The 23904-nt window shown below is 51.0% G+C and overlaps 3 protein-coding genes and 1 non-coding gene across 12 annotated transcripts; 1 reads left to right on the forward strand and 3 right to left on the reverse strand.

Annotated features, from left to right (window-relative positions):
• Nucleotides 1-3089, reverse strand: AUP1 (AUP1 lipid droplet regulating VLDL assembly factor). 4 transcript variants are annotated; one of them, XM_032243436.1, is made up of 12 exons: nt 2916-3089; nt 2698-2835; nt 2468-2618; nt 2091-2275; nt 1776-1848; nt 1607-1680; nt 1305-1371; nt 1101-1203; nt 824-943; nt 601-716; nt 325-412; nt 1-189 (listed from the first exon to the last, which is right to left on the reverse strand). In XM_032243436.1, the coding sequence occupies exons 1-12, from the start codon at nt 2963-2965 to the stop codon at nt 71-73; spliced, it is 1284 nt and encodes a 427-aa protein (XP_032099327.1). In that variant the 5' UTR covers nt 2966-3089; the 3' UTR covers nt 1-70. The 4 variants fall into 4 exon arrangements, with proteins under 4 accessions (XP_032099327.1, XP_032099329.1, XP_032099325.1 ...); XM_032243438.1 differs by having other exon boundaries at nt 294-412; XM_032243434.1 differs by having other exon boundaries at nt 2091-2618; nt 2916-3044.
• HTRA2 (HtrA serine peptidase 2) lies at nt 2741-6521 on the forward strand. Of its 4 annotated transcripts, none has more exons than XM_032243431.1 (8): nt 2746-3845; nt 3950-4154; nt 4244-4438; nt 4674-4706; nt 4936-5041; nt 5201-5270; nt 5965-6060; nt 6166-6521. In XM_032243431.1, exons 1-8 carry the CDS (start codon nt 3115-3117, stop codon nt 6329-6331), a joined length of 1602 nt encoding a protein of 533 aa, XP_032099322.1. In that variant the 5' UTR covers nt 2746-3114; the 3' UTR covers nt 6332-6521. The 4 variants fall into 4 exon arrangements, with proteins under 4 accessions (XP_032099324.1, XP_032099322.1, XP_032099321.1 ...); XM_032243430.1 differs by having other exon boundaries at nt 3064-3845; nt 4918-5041; XM_032243433.1 differs by lacking the exon at nt 5965-6060 and having other exon boundaries at nt 2741-3845.
• Nucleotides 5333-23749, reverse strand: LOXL3 (lysyl oxidase like 3). Of its 3 annotated transcripts, XM_032243423.1 has the most exons (14): nt 23625-23749; nt 22067-22391; nt 19923-20086; nt 19120-19334; nt 9730-9949; nt 9318-9498; nt 9024-9178; nt 8610-8777; nt 8315-8477; nt 7874-8117; nt 7659-7774; nt 7443-7579; nt 7225-7336; nt 5607-7023 (listed from the first exon to the last, which is right to left on the reverse strand). In XM_032243423.1, the coding sequence occupies exons 2-14, from the start codon at nt 22377-22379 to the stop codon at nt 6950-6952; spliced, it is 2262 nt and encodes a 753-aa protein (XP_032099314.1). In that variant the 5' UTR covers nt 22380-22391; nt 23625-23749; the 3' UTR covers nt 5607-6949. The 3 variants fall into 3 exon arrangements, with proteins under 3 accessions (XP_032099316.1, XP_032099314.1, XP_032099315.1); XM_032243424.1 differs by having other exon boundaries at nt 6477-7023; nt 22067-23693; XM_032243425.1 differs by lacking the exons at nt 9730-9949; nt 19923-20086; nt 22067-22391; nt 23625-23749 and having other exon boundaries at nt 5333-7023.
• On the reverse strand, nt 14735-14841 carry LOC116527035. Its single transcript, XR_004258352.1, has one exon. It is a non-coding gene; the product is annotated as a U6 spliceosomal RNA (small nuclear RNA).
• Nucleotides 23750-23904: the final 155 nt, after the last annotated feature.

Below are 23904 nucleotides of genomic sequence, written 5' to 3' on the forward strand. Positions count from 1 at the left end.
TTGAATGAAAACCATGAATTTAATGTGATATTGGGGGAGCCTCATCCTTCCCTTTTTACAACCCACCAACTCAACCAGCCTGTTGTGAGTTGGGTGAGGGCTGCCCCCAGTCTCCGTCCTGCGGCTCTGGGTGCCATCCTGTTCCTTTGAGTTCAGTCAGCCTCCTGGGCTTGTCTCTCTGTGAATCTCCTGTGGGGCATAGGGAAAGACATTATTCAGGTTTTGCCATAGTTGCTCTATAACTTCATTCTCCAATTTTCCCCATCCTATTCATTGTCCTCTAACCCCCTCACCTTCTTGCATATTCATATAGTGCTTGCTTTCGCTCCTGCAGGCTCTCCTGCCGGGCCCAGGAAGACTTGGCAAATGTTAGGACTGTTGGCTGAGGGGTCACCAGGCCAGAGCTGGGGAACTGAGGTGATCACAATGTCAGAGGGCTTGCGGAGTCATCATGATTAAACATGCATCGAATGCCTACTTTGCAAGAGAGGCACTATGCTAGGGTCTCAGGATCAAAAATGAAAAATCAGGGATAAGGGAGTAGGTAGCCTGCCCCCAACTCACCCCAAGTCTTGGACCTGACCATTTTCTAGGTCTCACCTTGGAGGCAGAGGCTGTGGGTAGGGACTGAGTTCCCTGGGTGATGTCTTCAGGCATGAAAGCTACGGCTCCCTCAAGCAGATTAGTGATAGTCAAGTCTACACAGCCAGTCTTGGCTGGGGGGAAAAGAGAAGGGAGTCTACTCCCTGTTCACTTTCTTCCTTCACAACCCACTTTTCCTCCCTGTGCCCATCTCCCTGTGTAGAGCCACCCTTTCCCATACCCAGGTCTCTCTGGATGACACCCAATGGCACATGGGGCAAAACTTCTTTGACTCTCTGAGCCAGAGTTGCCAGCTGCATATCAGGAGAAGGACCAGGGGAGGGAGGGAAAGAAGACTGGGCTGTGGAAAAAGAAAAAAAAGAAAAGAAATTTTGTTAAGTAGAGAACTCAGAGAAGGAGAGGCTAACTAGCACAGGAATAGGGGAGGAATCACAGTAGGCTGGGAAAAAAAAAAAACAACAAAAAAACCAAAAGGTGTATGTATAGAGACCACATACCTGACTGGGGGCGCAATCTGGGGTGTCTTTGTCGCTTCATGTGCTCTGCTTTGTCTGCTGGAGTGAGCCGTGTCCCTGTCTGGCCCAATTCCTTGGCCACCAGCTAGGGAGAATTGGAAAAGTGGAAGTGTCAAGATCTCAAGCTTTCCTCCCCCTTCTCCTAAGCAGGGACCACATCTCCACCCTGCCTGTATATCCAACCACCTGTTGTACACGGAGTGCAAACTCCTCATTCTCTTCCCCTAGTTGGCGATGAACAGGACGAAGCCACCTGCAAAAAACAATCCAGGGCTATGTTGTGGGCACCCAGGGTAAAGGTTGTCACTGCTCCCCACTTTGGTACCTCTTTGCATGGTGAGGGTGGGAAAATAGTATATACTTTTTGTTGCCTTTGTGGTACAACCTTGATATTAAAAGATCTACAAATGGACAGGGCAGAGGCCACTACTTCCTTGACCTTGAGATGAGCCTCTCCCCAGTGATCAAAATATGAGGGCAGTTAATACCTTACTTGATACACCGTGAAAGGGACGAAAAGTGACCACAGCAGTTCTGAGACCCAGGAGGCATCTGACACCGTCTGAGGGGAGGGCATGAAGTGAGGCCTGAGCCAGGGCCTGGAATGGGAATGTTTCCCTCCAAGCCCCAGAGATTCCCTGTTCAACGCACACTCACCACAGAGACCAGGGGTCTCTGAACTTGCAGGGTAAGAGGTTGTACCACATCCTGGATAGAAAATGGCCAGGAACTAGAAGAGGAAGGAGAAAGTAGGATGGGAATCCAGCCAGCCTAGTCAGTAGCTCATACCTGCCTTAAAACAGGCAACTGTCAAACTCTACAAGTAGATAATTGAAGAATGAAGGGATTCAGAAGAAAGAAAAGTAGACAGAAAGGAAATGAACTAGAGATGTTGGGGGCTAAGGGCTGAAGAAGGTTGTAAAAACTCAAGGGCCCACAAGCTTGACCACCCGATACCTGTGCTAAACCCACCTGAAACGCAGGAGCCCCTCCCGGCCATTGGTGGCCTCTTCCTCAGGGAATAGCAGCAGAGGGGTGGGGGGAAGCCTCGTGGAAGCACAGAATCTCTTGAGTGACTCCACCAACTCCCCCCGCCCATCCATCTCCATGAAGCCCCGAGACCAGCACACAAAGCTGGGGGGACTATTGAGTAGAGGCTGGGAACCAGGAGAAGAGAAAGCAAGATGAAAAAAAATTGAGGAAAATGAGAAAAACTGACATGTGGGGTGGAGAATCAGGGTTAGGGTAAGGGTCAATATCCTCCATGGGGAACGCGAATGGGGACTGGGGGCCTTCAGCTGGGCCCCAGGGAACCGCCCCGTGGCGCTCTCGGCCTCGCTCTCACTCACGGTGCTACAGGTGGTGAGCAGATTGACTATGTTGTGGTCGAAAGGTGTCACGTGGTTGGAAATGAGAACCCTGACGCTGTGATCCCGGAGTCCAGGGTCCTCCTGCCGGGCCACGAGCCCCAGCAGCGCACACATGGTCCGCACTACGAACCTGGGGACACAGGAGGTGGTGATTGTGTGTCTTCGGGCCAGGCCCAGCCCTGACACTACCCAAACGCCTGCGTCGGAACCTGCGAAGGACGCTGTCTGGCAGCGCGCAGCTGACCAGGAAGACGTGGATCCCGAGAAAGAGGCGCAGGACGAGGAGGCAAAACCCGACCGGCGCGTAGAGCAGCAGTGCTAGCAGCAGAAAGCCGTCACCCGGGAGCCTGGGGGCGAGAGGCGAAGTGATCGGGCACCGAAGGCCAAGAAGATGCGAGGATCGGCCTCTTCCCGCCGGGGCTCTTACCGGTGAGAGTCAAAGAGCCTCTCCGGCCCCGGCGCTGAGGGAAGCTCCATAACTGCAGCTTCAGGAGCGCCCGGCCGTCGCTGCCGCCATCTTCGCGCCTGGCCGCAAGGGCTCCTGGGAAGGCGGAGTCTTTGGGCATTCGCCCGGGGTGACTGGACCTGAAGTCCTGAGGCGCCCCGGAAGGGCTAGAAGTCCCAGCATGCCCCGCAGCCCCTTGGGCCGTCTCACAACTCGGGTCCCGCGGAGACCACAATTCCCGGCATTCGCGGGATGGGGAGGAGGCGGCCTCCCGGAATCCTGGTTCCGGCGTGCACTTCTGGAGGACTTCAAGTACCAGCGTGCCCTGCGTCCTACTGTCCGCTTACTCGCGTCCTGGGTGCCGCCTCTGAGTAGGGCGGGCGAGGAGGCAGCCGAGGCGGAGCTGATGGCTGCGCTGAGGGCGGGGCGGGGTGCAGGCTGGATCCTCCGGGCATGGCGGGCTTTGGGGGGTATTCGCTGGGGGAAGAGACCCCTGTTGACCCCTGACCTCCGGGCTCTGCTGACGTCAGGAACTTCTGACCCCCGGGCCCGAGTGACTTATGGGACCCCCAGTCTCCGGGCCCGGTTGTCTGTTGGGGTCCCTGAACCCCGAGTACGTCTGACGTCTCGGACCCCGGATCCTCGGGAACAACTGACTGCGGGGACCCCAGATACCAGGACCCAGGAGGCCTCTGGGAACTCTGGAAGCCGTTCGCGCGCGTGGCTGGCGGTGGCGCTGGGCGCCGGGGGGGCAGTCCTGTTGTTTTTGTGGGGCGGGGGTCGGGGTCCACCGGCCGTCCTCGCCGAAGTCCCTGGCCCGCCTCCCACCTCTCCCCGGAGTCAGTACAACTTCATCGCAGATGTGGTGGAGAAGACAGCACCTGCCGTTGTCTATATCGAGATCCTGGACCGGTAATGGTAGGGGTAGACCAGGAGGCACTGAAGCCACGGGCCGGAGGGCGGGCGGGTAGGAGGGGTCAGAGCTTCCTCTTATCCGTGCTTTCCCTCCATTCCAGGCACCCTTTCTCGGGCCGCGAAATCCCTATCTCGAACGGCTCAGGATTCGTGGTGGCTGCCGATGGGCTCATTGTCACTAACGCCCATGTGGTGGCTGATCGGCGCAAAGTCCGTGTGAGACTGCTTAGCGGCGACACGTATGAGGCCATCGTCACAGCTGTGGATCCCGTGGCAGACATCGCAACGCTGAGGATTCAGACTAAGGTAGGGTCTTAGGTAGGCCAGTTCTGGTTGGAGCCGCTTATTTGCTCGCATCTCCAGATGACAGGTCTCTTATACCCATTCTCCCTTAGGATCCTCTCCCCACGTTGCCTCTTGGATGCTCATCTGAGGTCCGTCAAGGGGAGTTTGTTGTTGCCATGGGAAGTCCCTTTGCACTGCAGAACACGATCACATCCGGCATTGTTAGCTCTGCTCAGCGTCCAGCCAGAGACCTGGGACTCCCCCAAACCAATGTGGAATACATTCAGACTGATGCAGCTATTGATGTGCGTCCTGATAGGAAAGAAATGACAAATGATGGGGGAGGGGGAAGAGGCTTTGTGGTACAAGCACCAACTGATACATGTTGGATGATACTATATACAGACCTTAGGCTGCAAAAATGTGGCCACTCATTCATGGGCTGAGAAAGAAGAAAATTTGGAGAAAGCACCTACATCCTGGTATGCCCCCAGACTTAGAATCGCCAGATCTCTTTCATGTTTTGTCCTTATTCTGCAGTTTGGAAACTCTGGAGGTCCCCTGGTTAACCTGGTGAGTGGGACATCCTTCCTTCCAAGAATCCCTGCCCCAGGTCAGTGTGGGAAGGGTGGTTTTTCCCTAATTCAAAGCCGTTTGGTCAAGTTTCTGAGCAGTTCTTTATTGGCTATCTATCTTTCAACATCCAATCAGATTTCCCCAACACTTGATGCTACTTTTGTTCAGGTGCCCCCATCCCCTACTATCTGTTTGGGCTAGGGAACAGGGGGCTCTGTCCCTGCAGGATGGAGAAGTGATTGGAGTGAACACCATGAAGGTCACAGCTGGAATCTCCTTTGCTATCCCTTCTGATCGCCTTCGAGAATTTCTGCGTCGTGGGGAACAGGAAAGTGAGCCTGGCTTATGGGGAAATGGGTTCCTTTAAAATGATGGGTGGGAAATAGGCGAGGGGCATTCATTGGGACTTGCTGAAGGGTGGTCTATTGGGAGAGGAGGGTAGGGGAAGGAAGGATGTAGCTGGGTGGGACTCATTTGTCCCTCTGTCACAGATTCCTCGTGTGGAATCAATGGGGCCCGACACTGCTACATTGGGGTGATGATGCTGACCCTGACTCCCAGGTATGAGCTTTAGGGATAGTGACATGTAATGTAACCAGTGTAATCAGAGGTGGGCCCCTGGCACCTCTGTTGAGCTTTGTTCTCATTTCTGTCGTTATCTAAAATGAACTGCATCACACTTGGAACAATCACAAGAGCTGTCCCCCTTCATCATCTTGACTTTCTTATCCCACTCCACTTTGCACACCTGTCACCAGATTTATTTCATCCTGTTACTGCTTTGATTTCAAGCCTTCAATCCATTAACTTGGCATTTAAGGGCCATTTTCCATCTGTCTAATCAACTTTCTAGACCTGGCTGTTAAACCTTCTTATATGAATACTCAGCCAACTTGATTTCCTATTCCCATGTTGTTTTATTTATGCTGTTCTTGTTTTATATGGTTAATATCACATCCATCCTTTTATAGGCTCAGTTTCTTTCTCCTTAAATCTTCTCTTAGCATTCTAGAGTGACATTAATGCTATTGATTTAACAGTGTTTGTCATTTGGTGCCCTCATGTGGTGTACATCTTTTATGTACATGTTGCTCTTAACTGCTAGAAGACAGAAAGTGAGTGGCCATTATATTTTGTAGTACCTAGCGCATGTCCTGTCCATACATTTGTCAATGTGTTGATGAGAGACTTGAGGTGAACTCAGGATGGGGAGAATGCCTAGGTCTGGCTAATAGGGTGATCTGTGTACTTTCAGCATCCTTGCTGAACTACAGCTTCGAGATCCAAGGTTTCCCGATGTTCGGTATGGTGTACTCATCCATAAAGTCATCCTGGGCTCCCCTGCACACCGGTGAGGGAGAGGCTTCAGTGTGAGATGGGGATGGGCGAGGTGTGCATGTGTCCTTGAACTGGGCTTTCTATTCCTTCCTTTCTCTCTGTCCGTTTTTCTCTGTAGGGCTGGCCTGCGGCCTGGTGATGTGATTTTGGCCATTGGGGACAAGGTGGCACGTAGTGCTGAAGATATTTATGAAGCTGTTAGAACCCAACCCAAGATGGCATTGCGGATCCGGCGGGGACGAGAAACACTGACCTTATATGTGACCCCTGAGATCACAGAATGAACAGATCAGCAAGAGTATGAGGCTCCTACTCTGATTTCTTCCTGCCTTCCTGGCTGAGGCTTGAGGGCACCGGGACAGAGGGTTAAATGAACCAGTGGGGGCAGGTCCCTCTAACCACCAGCACTGATTCCTGGGCTCTGAAGAATCACAGAAACACTTTTTATATAAAATAAAATTATACCTAGCAACATATTATAGTCAAAAATGAGGTGGGAGGGCTGGATCTTTTCCCCCACCAAAAGGCTAGAGGTAAAGCTGTATCCCCCTAAACTTAGGGGAGATACTGGAGCTGACCATCCTGACCTTCCTATTCAAGACAGTGAGCTGTTGCCATCTTTTGTTGTGGGCAGTTAGTCAGGTGCTGCTGTTTCTGGTGTGGTGTGCTCTGCTCTGCTCGGTGCTGGGCCTGGGAGCAAAGATTCCCCATGCTTGGCCACAGATACTGACAGCTGGCCTCTGAAGGAGGGTGATAAGTTCTGCTTGACAGTTCCACATCCATAGTGCATGGTCCAGTGAGTGCGGTTGCTGACATGGGTTCCTTGGTAAGCTCCTGAGGTAATGGCAGCCTCAGACCCCTGCCATTAAGGGCCAGTGGTGGTTTGCAGAGGGTGGTAGCACTTAGATAATCTGGTTGCTGGTCTGGCCAGGGTAGCGCTCAAACCTCCTGTTGGCCTCTTCACTGAAGGCATCACCTGCAGATTGGACAGGCAATTTGGGAGATGTCCTGCACAGAGGGAGGCAGAGACCCACTGTGGAGAAGGGTGGGTAGAAGTAGAGGGACTGAGAACTCCAGAGGAGGGTAGAAAGATACAGAAACAAGTTACAGAAAAAGAGAATGAACATTTTTCCCTCCCATCCCCTAATCTTCCTGGGTTGCTCTTCCCATCAAATACCGATGTGGCAGTTGTGCACCCAGATGCGATGTCCATCATATTTGCAGTTACATTTCATTGCATTGTTGGTGAAGTCACTCTCTGCTACTTCAAAATTTGGGTTGATGACTACCTGTGAGCGAGAGAAAGGTCACTTAACCCAGTGACAATCCTCAAATCCAAAAGTGTCTTTAACACTTTTCCCACTCATCCGTCTGGAAGCCGCAGACTCCAGGTACCTGGAGAATGTAGTTTCCTGGCTTCACATCTGTGATGTCAATCCATTGACAGTCAATGTCATGCCGGTAGAGATCCCAGCAACCCACAGTGATGCCTTGCTCTCCAAAGTTGGCACACTCATACCTCTTGGAGACATCTAGAGGGATTCGCATGTGTCAGTCTAAGGAAGGGCTATGCGATGGACACCATGTAGTCCACTTCAGGCCCCTACTCACCCTCCTGGCACTCAGTGTCTTCCAGGCAGAAACTAGCTTTGTGGCCCTCAGCCACCTTGGTGCCATTTGGGGTGAGGATATCGTAGTGAGTGAAGATGTCCATGCTGTGGTAATGCCTGTGGGGACAAGGAAACTTCTGTTTCCTTCTCTGCCCCCAAAAGGTTTGTACCATCCCCCGTGGCCTTGCCCTTCTATTTGACTCCCTACCCTCTCACCCATGGCACTCGTGCCACACCCAGGAGTGGCGCCCAGCCTTGGGCCTAAAGTCAGCTCGTCCCAGGTTGTGGATCTGGGAGGAGAATCGGAGTAGACGCCGGTGACCATAGGGCCAGTTGGCTGAGCGGGCTGAGCTGGCCAGGCAGTTCTCTTCTGCAGCACAGTACAACATATGCAGGGGCCGGTCTTCAATATAGGCGGTCTCCTGCACCAGTGCTGAGTGCAGCAGCAGATCTGATGCAGCTGCACCAAGAAAGGAAGGGGGTGTTAGAAGTCACTGCTGACTTCACAGAGTGGGGTGCTTCCATCCCTCCCTGGCGTGTGAGACTGGTTTTCTATGGGAAAGGAGTGCCCCTCCAGATTACAGCCCTCTCTCTCCCTGCAAAGGGGTGGCCCAGAGCCTCCCTTCCCTGGCTTGCATCATCCCCTCCTTCACTCACTCTCAGAACAGATGACTCCAGCAGTGAAGCGGGTCCCTGTCCTCTTGCAGGTGAGGTGGGTGCCATGATGGGTACACTGGTCCAGGGACAGCTCAGTCCCTGTGCAGCGTACTCCACTCATCACCACTTCTGTTATATTCCCAGAGTCCCAGTACCAGGTCTCCTGGGGACATACGCAGATGTTTCTCTAAGGCCCAGGATCCAGCATCTTGGGCCAAGAGACTCCTTCCTCAGTCCTCAGCCCAAAACTCAGGCTTTGAGACAACAGCCTCGGCTCCCTCTCCTTCACACTCACCTGCAGACCGTGGTTGGCGTAGCCCAGACCCAGTTGTCTACAGGCCACCATGGCCTCCAGGGTCCCCCAGTCATCCCCACAGATGAGGCCCCAGCGAAGGGATCCAGGTCCCCCTATTTGCACCTCGACTCGCCCCTCATGTTGGCTGCGGCCCCCACTGAGTCGGATCTGTAGTGACACAGAATGGAAGCGCTGGAGGAAGCTTTGGGGTGAGGTGGTGGGAGTTGGTAGCATAGATGTGGCTGAAGCATGACTTAGAGGTGCACAATGGACTAGCAAGTGATGGGTCAGGTGGGAGCTGCAGGATGGCAGGGGTCTGGGGCAATGGGCTGGGGGCCATCAGGCTGCAGATTGGAGGCCAGGACTGGATAGGATTAAAGAGACACCTCAGCCAAGGTTGAGAGTATGACTGACCCTGGTCTCCACCCCAGTGTAAGGTAGGTTGCACCGGACCCCGGCATCCTGGCTATGTGAACAATCCTCAGCTGTGATGTTCTTGTGGGGGCACTTCCAGAGGGAGAGCTCCTGTCCAGAGCAGCGCACTTCACTCAGGTGGATAGCACCCATGCCTAGGGCCAGAAGGCAAAGATCAGGAAGTTGTAACTAAGCATATATGTCTGCCCAGGGGACTCCTAACCCTCCCAAGGAATGTGCCCCCCAGGAGCGTGTACCTCCTTCCCCCTCCCTCCCACCTCCATGCTGCCTCACCCTGCCCCATGCGAGCGCCACTCAGGGCTTCTCGAGCACTCCCGAAGCCCAGCTCCCGACACACCACGCTGGCTGCATGAAGGTCCCACTTGCGGTCACAGACTGTGCCCCATGTGCTGGCCTTTAGGACTTCCACCCGGCCCTCTCCAGGGTGGGCCCCACCTTTCAGACGGACACGGCCCTATAGAAGAGAGAAGTGCCCAACAGAGGTGAGTAGCAACATCTGCATAGAGAGGCTAAGCAGACTCGGGAGATGAGTGAGACTTTGGTGGGAGGGAGTGGGTATCAGGTCTGTGGCCCGCCCCCTGGAAGGCTCCTCTCCTCACAGGTCAGGGCTATGCTTACTCAGGGGTTGCCAGGCTAGGGGTTCTCCACCTGGGGTGGGAAAGGTCATAGTCACTGTCTCACACACCTCCCCCTGAGGCTTCGACTGTTGTTGCTTCTTCTGGCCACTGGACGGTGCGTAGAGAGGGCCTGGCACACAGCTCACCACCGCAGGGGCCCCCCCAGGGCACCTGGTGGTGTCATTGGCACGATAGAACTCCAGGGAACAGAGGGAGAGGTGGGCTTCTGTGCCCACGCACGTCACCCCATGCAGACCAAAGGAGTGTTGCTGCCGCTGGGCCAGCAGCCTAGGAGGACAGGAGTGAGTTGCAGTAGGGTAAAACAATGCTCCTGCCTCTTGGCCCCACAACCCTCCTCCCACTTCATGCCTCTACCATGCCCCCAACCCTTTTGTGACCATTTATCCCCTCTTCTTCCCTCTTTTGTGTTTCCCTCGGCAGAGACAAAGGGATTGCTGAGTTTCCAGGCTGAGGGAGCCTCAACTACCCAGACAGGAGCATCCTTGGGGACCTCCTACAGCAGAACAACCCTAAGGGAAGAATGGCTAGTCTCGACTTGGTTTCAGCCTGCTGGCTCTAAAGGACGCTGAGGCTAAGGCTTCAGGGAATGGGAAATCAGGACTTTCCAGTTGGAAGAAATGGTCAGGAGGGAGTGGCTGACACAAACAGGAACCCTGAAAAGCGAAGGCAAGCAAGTCCTTGTGTGATGCTGAGACCAGAATAACTGAATGAGTCAGGATGCAAAGGACTGAGGAAGTCTCCCATCTACATGGCTCCGCAGAGGCCAGAGACTCTGCAGGACAGATTGGAGGGGCAGACACAGCAAGGACAGACCAGCAGGTAGACACAGGAAAACTGGGACTGGCATATGCAAGAATGAAGATGTATAAATGCAGGACAGGTCAAAGTTTGAGGGAATACACGACCAGAGAAAGAAGGTGGATGTAAACAACAAAATGGCAAAGACATCTCAGGACCTGAGCTGTGTTAAGTCTTTAAAAAGGTTGTCCATGTTTCTGCAATTTGAACATAACAGTGTCCTAAAGCCATCTGAATAGGATAATATGACTGAACTATAGATGCTAAAGTTTGGAAATGCTGGCAAGATGTTTGAGAGAATGGAGGGACTTGTTTGTCCACACCAGTGGAATGAGAAACTGCAATGAGGCATGTGGAGGAGAGTAGTACACTCAGCCCAGAACAGCTGGGTTAGGTCCGCAGAGGAAGGGAAGATGAGCTCTGGGGTTGGTGGAATTAGCCTGTGAGGCTGATGTGGTCATGCATTATCGCAGTACTGTGCTCTATCACTTGATGTCAGAGGAAGGACGGAATATGATGACTTGAAGCCATTGGCTAGGAAGACACAGAAGGAGGAAACATTTATAAACAAAACAAAGGAAGCCTGTGGAGTTTACAGAATACCTTTAGAAGCTCAGGATAAATGGATCCTGAAGATCTAAGAGATCAGACATTCTCACAGAGTCCTGTTGTTTGGCTGAAAGTGAAAGTCAACAAGGCCATCACAGGAAGAAGACATCTATCTTCTAAACATCTTCATGTCCTTTGTCTACAATGAACAAAATAAAAATGGCACTGTGTGCTTTAATGTGGGGGTCGGAGAAGGCTGGAGTATGGTCATGTTGGGCAAAGATGATCCTAAGCTAGTAGGGCACTACAAGAACATCCCCAAATTCCTGAGATCCTTTGAAACCACCAGAGCGAGAAGCTGGGGAATGAGGGCTATCAGGGGACCACTGGGTGAGACTAGTACTTGTTGAGGACAGGAGGTGAGAAAGGGATGAATTCTCAATACTTCAGTCCCTGTTGAAGTTATCATAGAGGTTTTTAATGTGCAAACTGCCTTTTGAAGACAAGTTAGATGTACTCACAGGAGTTGGAAGCTTCCTAATTCTATGAGTTCTGAAGAAGCCCAGCAGCAAGATGAGGGAACTGGGAGTCTAACTGGAAAATGAGTCAGGGAGGCAGGGGCTGTCAATCTGACTGCATTCCTGGTAAAGACTTCAACGGGGACCCTGAGTTTCACTCCATCTTGGGTAAGCTGGTGGCACTTATTTTTGACAATTAATCAAATAAAGTATTTGATTTGGGAACACTGATCCTATCCTTTAGGCAAATGTAACCTCTTACAGGAGAGGCAAGTATGGCGTCTGAAGGAGAAAAGTACCAGGTTGCCTCCTGAAACTCACCAGGGGAAGATAAGTAAGTATGTGGAATGAGGTAGTCAGTGAGTGAAAAATGACAAACCCTAGGACAAGCGGATCCCCAGAGACCAAGGTAAGGGCCAGTCTTATGGAATACTTTGGTAAATGCCCGGGAGGTGATTTCTAAGAGCTGCTGCTGCTCCTCCTCTTGGTCAGCTCTTTCAGCCACACGGGCCTCCTGGACCCCCCCTCCCTGACCACAGCCCGGTAACTCCATGCTCTCCTTTCCACCCAACCTGAATTTTATTTACCTTTTGCTTGGCACCCTGCCCACTCGGGGTTTGGGTTTGACTTTAAGCTTGGTGACTGGTCTGCAAAAAGGAGAAGGAAGTTGGTGGAGGCAGAGGTTACGTATGTGGCCCAGGAAAGGTAGAGGGTTATTTTTCTGTTTCTGGGAAGGACCCTTCATGCGCAGCACAGGGATGGGAAAAGTGAGGGACGGCCAGATTTTCCGCATCCACTGTCTGCCGAACGCCATTGAACTGCATCTCAGGAACTCATGCTGCTCTCTGGATTCAGCAACAGTGATGGGAAATCTAGTGATATCAATCCAGGTGGGGGAGTTGGGAACTGGAGAAGGGAAGAGGAAAGGTGGAGGGGGAGAGAATGGGAATGTGGGTGAACTAAGGGAGGTGATGGGGGACAGGAAGGAAGAAGAATGAAGGTGGCTGAGGCTGAAGTTCAAGCTATTTGGGGAACGTGTAAAGATGGGATGCTTCTCAGCCGCTCCTACATTACTTCTGCCTTGTGTTCCCTAAGATCAAAGTTTGCCCATCCCCATGCCTGCTTCCTTCACCTCCCCGCAGAAACAGCCATTTTGCTCACATCCCTAATCCATCAGTTTGGGTTCTGGGATGGACATGGATAGGCTGCTATCCATCCATCCACCTCCTGGGGCTGCAGGGTGAGCAGGAGGTCCCGGGGCTCTTGCCCCATTACCTTCCAAGGGGCTTGGGGCGTCGGGCCGAGGCTTTGGCCACTCGCTTCCTCAACTTTCTGTGAGGATAAGACAACAGTAGTCAAGATCAGTGTAGAACCAAGTGGAAAAGGCTGGTGCAACTAGGACCAGGAGCAAGATTTCTCTTCTAGCAGTCAGAAGGCTTCCTGGTGGCAGGACATTATAACATCAGATACTCCTGAGACCCAAGCTTTCATAGCTGCTTGGCCTCATCAGCACGTGACCCGGTGGGTGAGCAGAAGTGAAGGCCGTGGACTCAGGACAGTGTCTCTATACAAGCACCCTCAGAAATGAGCTAGAGCAGATGGCGAGAAAGGACTCCTGGGTCCAGATGTTAATGTTAAACCTTGCTGGAGGGCTAAGGGGAACATTGTTAGGATTGCCAGACTGACCAGGCTAGGAGGGAGAACTAGCCTGAGTCAGGCCTAGGGAGGCTACTGTGTCTTTTTTTTCTAGATGTTCTCTTTGAGAAAGACTTCTGGCATTGCCCAGGCCTGATGCCACTGGACCAGGACCAAGAACCAAGGCTGAATATCCAAAGGTGTTAACTTGGTTTGACTGGGGAGTGCAGGCCATTTAATATTATGAAATTCATACCTAGTGTATTCATAATCTTGTATAGTTCATTGCCTTCTTGATGTTCCTAGGTAGAGTTCTGAAAGTCATCTAAAATGTCATGTAGGTCCAAAAAAAAAAAAAAAAAAAAAAAATACAGATAATTATCTCAGCAAAATTCACTCCAGAAACCTAGGGGTCAATCCTGACTTTTCCCTTTCTTGGATTCCAAAGTTAATCAATAACCAAGTCCTGTCAATTTTACTTCCTAAATATCTCTCCAATTTGTTCACTCTTGCTCCTCTCCCGACTATTCTCAGAAATAAGAGTCAAAGGCTGGGAGCAGTGGCTCATGGCTGTAATCCCAGAACTTTGGGAGGCCGAGTGGGCCGATCACTTGAGGTCAGGAGTTTAAGACAAGCCTGGGCAACAAGGAGAAACCCCGTCTCTACTAAAAATATAAAACATTAGCAAATTAGCTGGGCGTGGTAGCATGTGCCTGTAATCCCAGCTACTTGGGAGACTGAGGCAGGAGAATTGCTTACACCTGGAAGGCAGAGGCTGCAATGATCCAAGATCGCACCACTACACTCCAGCGTAGGCGACAGGGCAAGGTTCTGTCTCAAAAAAAAAAAAAAAAGAAATAGATTCAAAATGATCTTTTGGAGTTACAAACCTGATCATGCCATCTCACAGCCCTCCCCATTAAAACACTTCAATGGCCAGGCACAGTGGCTCCTGCCTGTAATCCCAGCACTTTGAGAAGTCGAGGTGAGTGGATCACTTGAGGTCAGGAGTTCAAGACCAGCCTGGCCAACATGGTGAAACCCCTTCTCTACTAAAAATACAAAATGTAGCTGGGTGTGGTGGTGGGTACCTGTGGTCCCAGCCACTTGGGAGGCTGAGGCAGAAGAATCACTTAAACCTGAGGAGGCAGAGGTTGCAGTGAGCAGAGATCATGCCACCCCACTCCAGCCTGGGCAACAGAGCCAGACTCCCTCTTAAAAAACAAAACAACAACAAAAACAAACAAACAAAAAAACAACAGAAAAAACCAAACCAAACTTAAATGGCTTCCCAATCCTTTTATCATAAGGACCCGGGTCCTTATGATGGCCTATAATCTGTAGCCTAATTACGTCTCTTGTCATTTATTCACCTTTGTATTCTCAGCACCTTTCTCAGTGCTTGGCAAATAGGAGTTCAATAAACATCTGCCAAACTGAAATGAACTAGAAGAGTGACTTCTTAAATAGCATTGAAGCTCCTAGAGCCTCAATTTCAACTGTAAAAGAGCAGTAAATGTTCAATTATCTGTGCATTCTTTTTTTTTATTTGAAAAAGATGGAATGCTTCACAAATTTGCGTGTCATCCTTGCGCAGGGGCCATGCTAATCTTCTCTGTATTGTTCCAGTTTTAGTATATGTGCTGCCGAAGTGAGCACTCTGTACATTCTTTTCTTATTCTAAAGTTCTACAACTTTTACATGTAGGGTAGAACTACCAAAATAAATTGAAAAATGATTCATACAGCAGGTTTTGATTTTCTCATTTCCTAAATCTTATTGACTTCCTCTAAAAGCCAGCAGATTTTTTTTTTTCCCTAAGGAGGGGAGAGTAGTTTACAACTATCTTGCCTGTCTTTCGTAATGGTATCACCTGTGAGAAGGCTCCCTCTGCTGGGCCTGACATGTCATATTCCCACCACAGAATCTCCCAGGGCTCCCGCAGTCTCTTTCCCCATGAATGGCTGTGCTTTAGTGTATCTCTTTCCCTAGCCTTCCTATCCCAGACTAAGTATGAGATTCTGATATGTCCAACAAATATTCCTGATCTCTACAAATTATTTTGGCTTTGCATGCCTGGGAACAATTCCTGCATCTCAAACTTTCCAAGGATGGCCCATCTCTAAAGCTAGTTCATGTTAACCTGAAGCCCCAAGATAGCTTCTGGTACCATCCTTCTCTCAGGGAGCATCGGAATCATTTTAGGTGTCTCTTCTCTCATTCTCTGTGTTCTATCAGTTATCCTACATCTATTCATTTTCCTTCATCTTTGTTGTTACCCTCCTGATAAGCTTCAGTTTTAGAAAAATCTCCTAACTGGTCTTACTGCATCGAGACTGGCCTCTCCTCATCCATTACTATCAGGCAAACTTTCAAAACACTGGCTTTATTCTTGTCCCATACAAATACCTTTATTTATAATTGTTCTGTAAGGCAAACATCAAACTCTCCAATTTGGCACCTAAAGCAGTCCATTTTCTGGCCTCCCTTTATCCAGATCTTCCACTATTTCTCAGTTTAAACCTACTCTTGCTAACTTACTGTCTTCCAAATATACGCCATTCATTATTATCTTTGTTGGGGCCAACAGTGACTTCCCTGTTGCTAAATCCAGCATTTGTTTCTCAGTCCTCATGTTTTTAGGTCTGGGCAGCACTGACTCAGCTGGTCACTCTCTCCTCTTTGAAGCACTTTACTTGGCTCCCAGGCCACCACACTTCCCTGGTTTTCTTTCTACCTCACCTCACTGTTTGCATTTCATCTTACCTTCCGACTTTTAAATATTTAATATCCCCAAGGTTTAGTCTCTGGGCCACTCTCTCTGTGTCTTTTAAATTTACATTCACTCCTTGGTGATGTTGTCCAGTTTTAGGACTTTATATGTTTTACTCGAACTCCAGTGTCCTATATTAAATTGGCTAACTTAGCCTCACCATTTCAATGTCTTAAAGAATCTCAGATTTAACAGGTCTAAAACCAAGTTTCTTCCCTCCACCCCAAGCTAGTCTCCCCACAAAACATGTGCCATCCATTGTCTTCCTTATCAGGTGAGGCCAATTCCATATTTGGCTGAGGCCAAAAACCTAGAAAGAGACTTAATTCCTCTCTCTCACACCACACTGAATCCATCAGCAAATCCTATCGCTCTGCCTTCAACTATCTGCAAAACTTGATCATTTTCACCACTTTCACTGGTCACCATCACCTTTCACTTTCTTTACGTGGCTTTCAGAAGACAGCAGCCCCCTAACTAGCCACCTGCTTTCCTGCCTCTACTGCATCCTTCACAGTCTGTTCCTAACAAAGCAGTGAAAGTAGTACTTAAAAAAACAGGAAGCCCGATGTCGCACCTCTGCTCCAAACCCTCCAGTGGTTCCTTATCTCCCACAGAACAAAAGCCAGCCTCTCCCAGATGGCCCACAGGATCTGGCTCCCCATTCTTTTCTGATCCACCACCTACACTGCATCTCCTACCATTTTCTTCTTTTTCACTTAGCTCCAGCCACAGTGGCCTCCAAGAGAAAGACAAGAATGACTTCTGCCCTAACCCACTACACACACACACACACACACACACTCTCTCACACATATACCCCAGAATAGTTTGATTTTTGATCCCTCTTCCTGGAAATGTTTATGTAGAGGTCTGCATACCTTGTGCCGTCACCTCCTTTAAATCTTTTCTCAGATGATGCCTTCTCCAAGAGGCCTTCCTTGACCACTTATTTATTGACTTAATTTATTGTTTGAGACAGGGTCCTGCTCTGCTGCCCAGGGTGCAGTGTAATGGCATGATCATGGCTCTCTGCAGCCTTGACCTCCTGGGCTCAAGCAATCCTCCCTTGTAGCTGAGACCACAGGCATGCACCACCATGCTCGGCTAATTTTATTTTTTAAAAATTATCTGTAGAGATAGGGTCTCACTATGTTGCCCAGGCTGGTCTTGAATTTCTGGGCTCAAATAATCCTTCCACCTTGGTCTCCCAGAGCGCCGGGATTTCAGGCATGAGCCATGGCTAACGACTACAATAGTACCTGGCACACGGTAAGATCTCAGTAAATAAATATTGGATGAATGGATCTCTACACCTCTGTTCAGGCTATCCTCTTCACTGGAAACGTCTATTTAAATTCTATACATCTTTCAGAACCTGGGGTTTAAATTAGGGAAGGTAAGCAGCACAGAGCAGGAAATGCAGCCCCAAGATGGATGAATGAGGCACAGCACATGGTTGTTTTAAAGTGGTTTGAGACACCAGACAAGATGAAGTACACTCCTCAGTACTGAAAGGCATTTCAGATGAGCCTCAGAGCCAACACGAAGAAAGTGTGAGCAAGTGTGGAAAAGACTGGAGACTGGATAATATCCTGACTTTCAAAAAAGAAAAAGAGAAAACGGATTCCTCAATTCCTCAATCTACACTTAAGTAATATTCTAGACTAAATTATTAAATAGAAGTTTGTGAGCATTTAGGAAAAAATATGGCAATTCTTAGAGACCTAAAAGGATTTCAGTAAAAATAGGCTCGAACTACTATGGTTTCCTTTTTTGACAGGAATACTAAATTGGAAAGACGGAGAATCGCGTATCTGGATGTTATCAAAGACTAACAAAATTTCCCAGGATTTCATTACTGATAAGAAATATACAGATAGATAAGGTGAAATGTTGGTTATATCATTGAAGTGTTCTGTTTCTTCTCAATTGATGGAAGGAACATATTTTACAGCTGATGATTAGAAGCTTGATGAAAATCTGGAGGCACATTTTGCAAGAAGAGTTAGACTTTGGTTTTAAACATTTCCACAACAACTTTTAATCATTTGAATGAAGCCAGAGGAGGCTGAGGGATGACAGATGGAAAGTCACATCAGGATTCAAGATAATCTCATGGGATCATCAAGACTTTTTTTATGGTTTCTAAATTATGTATCAAAACAAATGTAATAGGGTAAATGTCACCTACACCTGGGTTGGAAAAGGCTGCTCTATCAGTTGGAAGCACAGGGAAGACCTGAGCTGGTTGTAGGTGATGACAGGTTCAGTATAAGCAGCAGGAAGCTGCCGCAGCGGGAAGACAGTGCAATCCGAGCAGGCTTCAGTCGGGGTTGAGGATTTCTATAGTGGTTGTCTGTATCAGACCCTATCTGAAGCAGTGTACCTGCAGAAAGCTATTCTGACATCAAGAGGCCTTTCAGCAATACTGATCTAAGGAACCACTGAAGAAAGGGAGGATTTTTGGCTTTGCAAAATAGATTACAGAGAGAGGTTGTACAAATTTCCAAATAAATGTCTGGCTGTCAATGGCAGTTTCTCAAAAAGGTCAAAGTAGATGATCAAGGAAAGGGAGACGCTAAGCACAGGCAGTTCCCCAGGATAACGTTTCCCTTTCTCTGGAAGCTGGAGTGGACCCCAGGGCTCCAGAGCAGGTAGAGAGGTTGGGCCTTGCTGAAGGAGATTCTGGGAAACTTCCAGGACTTCCAGGAGTCCCGAGGGCTCGCACGCTCGCACGCGCACACTTGCTCTCCCGGACAGCCCAGCCCCGGCCACCACGCGGCCGCAGTCCCCGGGTCCCTGCCTGCCCAGCCCGCGGGACACACCCAGACGCCGCCTCCCAGGGGCGGGCAGCTGGAATTGCCCCAGGGCCTGGGAGTGGCCTCGCAGGAGGAATCCGCCTGCCCGCCCGGGCGTCGCCCCGGCTCAGCCTTGAGAAAGCGGGAGTCTCACTGGTCCCCATTTCAAGTACTTCCTTCGGGCTCCCTTAGTGGTCCTACAAGATTTCCCAACTCTCCAGCTCTGCAACAGCCTCCGTATTTTCCCACGCATCCCAACCTCCGGGTCCCCCGGTGCCCCGGACTCGCTCAGATGTCTCCCAGGGCCATTCCCCAGGGAACATCCCAAACCCAGCCTGGCCACCCAGCGCCCAACCCTCTCACCTGTAAAAGGCCACGTTGACTCTCTTTTCGCTGGGGAAGCCCAGCATCCCGCAGACCACGTGGCTGTTGTGGGCACTCCAGCCTTTGTCGCACACTTGCGACCAGCCGTCAGGAAGCCTGACTTCCACCAGCCCCTCGGTCACCGGCAGGGGTCGTCTGCCCCACCCAACGGCAGGTCGGATTCGCACCTCCTCCACTTGCAGGTGATGCTCTACCTGGGGACGGGGCCACAAGCAGGAAAACAGTCCCAGCATCTTTTATGTGTCCTGCCACCCTTAAGGAAGCCTGCTTGGTGTGCCTGCTGTAAACCCAGGGGCAGGATGGGCCCAAGGTGGGGCTGAGAGAGAGACCATGTTGGTCGCAGTCCACCGTGTGGACTCTCCTGCAGCCAGCAGGCCAATGATGTGCTATGCTCCCAGATTCAGAGCACTAGGAAGGAGCACCTCCCTGTACCTGTAGGAGGAGGGAGCACTTCAGAAAGGAAATGGCTTTGAAGGAGGAGAAAGTCAGAAGGGAGATGTCCCAGGAGAGCAGGAACATTTGAGAAGGAGAGCACCAGGTGCCCCGGGGTGACTAGGGATGAAACTGCAGAGGCTCATGCCAGGTTTAACCCCTTGAATGTGAATGCTAAAAACCCTGCTGGGTTTTACAGCATCGGGGAACTCTATCATTTGCTTTTCCAAGCTTCCCACCAATCCAAATGATCCCCCAGGGGTAACCGCCCTCTAATATCTCCCCTAACCACCCCACAGTCCTCTCTGGCCAGCCTGGGTGGTGTGTGTGTATGTCTAGGAACCGCAGACCTCAATGACATTGGAGTCCGAGAAGCCAGGGAGGCGCTGGTCCTTGCAGATGACCCCAGCGTCCTCATCGTGGGTACAGTCACTGTTCCCCCAGCCCCGGGAGGCACATTCAGTAACACTCTGCTCAGTCCCACGGCAGCTCAGGTTGTCCAGCCAGATGCGGCCTGTGGAAGGGGAGAGGAGGGGACAGAGAGGCTTGGGGAGGGAGGATGGGGAGTAATGGGGATGTTGGGAAGAGTGAGTGCTGAGGCCTCCCACTTGGCCATGATGATCCCTTCTTTCTGGTATGATAAGGGATGGAGTAGGGACAGGAGACCCTGGCAGGGAATAGGAAGGGGGCATAAGATTGACGGATGATTGGTGTGATCTGGGGATACTCAAGAACCTGATAGGGTAAAAAAAAAAACAAACAAAAAGCAAGAATCAACCTTGAAGTTCTGATCAGTTTCTACCCATTCAATGATAGCTACAATTAATCAGGTACCTACTGTGTGCCAGGTGCTTTGCCATGGTGTGGACATATGTGATCATTCTTAGAACACAGCTGCCAAAACACCCTTTTATGTGAAGAAGCTGGGGTTTAGAGAAGCTAAGTAACTTGCCTAAGACCACACAGCCAATACATGGGGGCTTAGGAGTTTGACCTATCTGTGAGGCTTCGACATCTAAGATCCTTCCATCTCAACCTGCATTCTCCCATGTGCCCGCCCTGTCTGCGCTGTCATATAGCCCCTCCTTGTTCCTCTCTTCTCTCTGTCTGAACCCTGTCTTTTCTGTCTTTTTTTTTTTTTTTTTGTAATGGGATCTGCCCAGGCTGAAGTGCAGGCATGATCTCGGCTCACTGCAGCATCCGTCTCCCAGGTTCAGGCAATTCTCCTGCCTCAGCCTCCCAAGTGGGTGAGATTACAGGTGTGTGCCACCATACCTGGCTAATTTTTGTATTTTTAGTAGACACAGGGTTTCACCATGTTGGCCAGGATGGTCTCGAACTCCTGATCTCAGGTAATCCACCTGCCTTGTCCTCCCAAAGTGCTGGGATTATGGACCTGAGCCACCACGCCCAGCCTGAAGCCTGTTGAGTATCGCTGACTTCCTCTCAGAATTGGGCGAAGCCTCAAAGGTCATCTGTCCTAGAATGTTCAAGGACCTCTCATTCACATCCCGATAGAACTTACCCAGCTGCTGCGGAGACACCTAGCTCCTGCCCCACCAGACTGTGTAACCATCAAAGTCCCTGTGACTCTTCATGACTTTCTCCCACTACATCTGATTCAGTCCTTTGGTGCCAACCAGAAAAATCCCTCAGCCACACAACAGTCCTTCGCATATTTGAAAACAACCATTACATCATTGCTGTGCAAGTCTTTTCCATATCAATCCCCTGGTTCTTCAGCAATTCCTCCTTGAAACTTGGCTTCTGAATCTTTCACATCAAGGCAGCTCTCCTCTGAATGTATTTCCATTTTCTACTGTCCCTCTTAAAACACAGCATCTACAAATGACACTTAATTCCACAGGTGGTCTAGCCAGTGGGAAGTTGGGGATCAGCTGCAGGTTGCCCCACTTCTGTCCATCAATCCCACTGTGGGTTCATACCGTGGGAGCAGTCCTAGGCCTCACCTAGGAAACTGCTCTTAAGCCCCCACCACCCACACTCATACTTGTCCCAGATTTTATACTTGTCCTTAGACAGTGCCAGCTTGTTAGTTTTAGCTCTGGCCTGTAACCTGATTTTGTTAGCTGCAGTGTCTGTGACCCCTTGTGACTTTGGGACATCCAGATATCATTTACCTGCTCTTAGCATCCCATGAAACCAACTGTACTTTAGTTGTACAGGGCTCACCTGTATCTGGGCTGTTTTGTGTATGGTTTAGTAGGGTCATACTTTTGCAGCAGAAAAGAACTTAGACATCATCCAGTCATTTTGCCCACAGGGCATCTGAGGCTCAGAGAAAGCACTGACTAGCCTAAGGTCACACAGCTCTGGGAATTAACTTGTTGCTTGGTTTGTCATCCAAAGGTTTATTCAATCTGGCTGTTCTTGGTGTCCTGTGTCCCTGTGGCTGTGCCATCCTGGTGTTCCCTCTCCCTGTACTTTGGTCACACTTAAGTAATGCCTAGGATACGCCTGGATCATTGCTCACCTGTTCCAGGGCCATATTTGGCACTGTGGGTCCAGCCCGTGGCCTCTGTGAAGCCCAGCTCTCGGCAGAGGACATGGGCAGCCTGAAGCGTGAAGTCATCATCGCAGATGGTGCCCCATTCACCAGCTCGCTGTATCTCCACGCGGCCCTCGTAGGGCTTCCTGGGGAAGCCAGCCAGCCGGAACCGCAGCCCCTGGCTCCCGGCCCTCTTCTCAGGGTCCGTGGAAGGGGACGGAGACCCCAAGCACAAGCTGCACAGCAGGCACAGCAGCAGTCCCCGGGGACTCCACTGCCAGACTCTGACAGGTCGCATGGCAGGGAAGGCCTGGGTGCCCCAGAGAGAAAGTGTGTGAGAGAAACTGAGATTGAATGAGGCCCAGAGTTGGAAAGAGAGAGAGAAGTAATGAAAGGAAAACGGACAGTGAGTAAGACCAGAGACAGTGAGGGACAGCAGGAGAGAAAGAGCCCCAGGTACCAAGAGAGACAGGGAGAGAAACACATTTTTAAGGGCAGAGGCACAGGTCAAAGAGGCACAGCCTGAGAGACCCAGAAATAAGAGACAGCTATGAGAGACAGAGAGTCAGAGAAGGGTCAAGGAAAAGCGATAGAGACTGACCAAGAGACACGCAGAGAGGAAGACCCAGACAGACAGGATGTGAGAGGAATGGAGACTGTGGGAATGAGAGAGAGAAAAACAGAAAGATGCAGAGGAGAGAGACAATGGGTAGAAGGTGATAGGGAAAGAACCAAGCACTCAGCATAGGGGAACCAAGCACACTGCGGGTGAGGAGGAGAGGGACTGACAAGAGCCAAGGGGTGGACGTGGGAGGGATCCAGATGACCCCATTTACCCAGACAGAGGACAGACAGCTGTACTGATTGTGCAGAGAGGCACGTAGGGGGCCCTAGGCGGCCCTGGGATCACAGATCCCCTGAATGGGAGCCCAGAGTCCTACCCCAGCAGATTCTTAGGCAGGGAAGGCTGGCACCGAAGCTTGCCTGGAGAACCTGCTGCAACCCTCCCCAGTACACAGGGTCTCAGATGCCCTGCAGGGTCAAGAGGCCCAGGAGGGCCAGGCCTCAAGGCTGGGTGGGGGATGGGGTAGGCTTGTCCAAGCCTACTGCCAACACCACCATCGCTGTCACTGGGCAACCGGGGGCCAGGCACTACGACTCCTCAGCCAAGGCCTTCTCTGTCTAGGGCTGAGAACAACCCCTCTACAGCAAGCCCCTGCCAATATGCTTCCCCCAACCCAAACAATCAATCCAACAAGGCAGCTTTGTTCTGGGGACATTTTGGCTTGGGGACCCAGGAGTAGGCCTCCCGGAGGAGCCCCTGCCTTAGGGCGCTCCTGGCTGCCCGTTCAAAACACCCGGAGCCCTCGCCTCCAGTAAGTGCCTCCTCTCTGTACTGTCTCATTGCCCTTTGACAAGAATCAGACTCTCAGTTGGGTGGCTTCCCCTCGATTCTAGCCCACACCATTCGTTTTCTCTGGTCCCTCCACATCCTCTCCATCCCCTATTCCGCTCCCTCCGCGGGTAGCGTGACTCCCCCTACCTTGGCCGCGCAGGACCCTAAGGGCTGGGAGAAGAGAGCTGGTCCTGGAGATCAGTCCTAGGACTTCCCCCAAAAAAAACGCTCGGCCAGGGTAGACTGGACCCCCCTTTCTCCCCCCTCTCCGGTCGTCCCTCCCACATCTCCCTCAGCCCTCCCACATTCCGCCTTCTCCCTCCATTCTTCCCGGCCAGCTCCCTCCTCGCCTCCTCTGGGTCCTCCCTCCCCGTGGAGCTGGCCACTGCCGAGCCCCCTCCCCCTCACCGGCCCTCCCGGCCCGCTC

Source organism: Sapajus apella, unplaced genomic scaffold (genome assembly GCF_009761245.1).
Source record: "Sapajus apella isolate SASKATOON/1434 unplaced genomic scaffold, GSC_monkey_1.0 scaffold52, whole genome shotgun sequence".
Taxonomy (NCBI): Eukaryota; Metazoa; Chordata; class Mammalia; order Primates; family Cebidae; genus Sapajus; species Sapajus apella.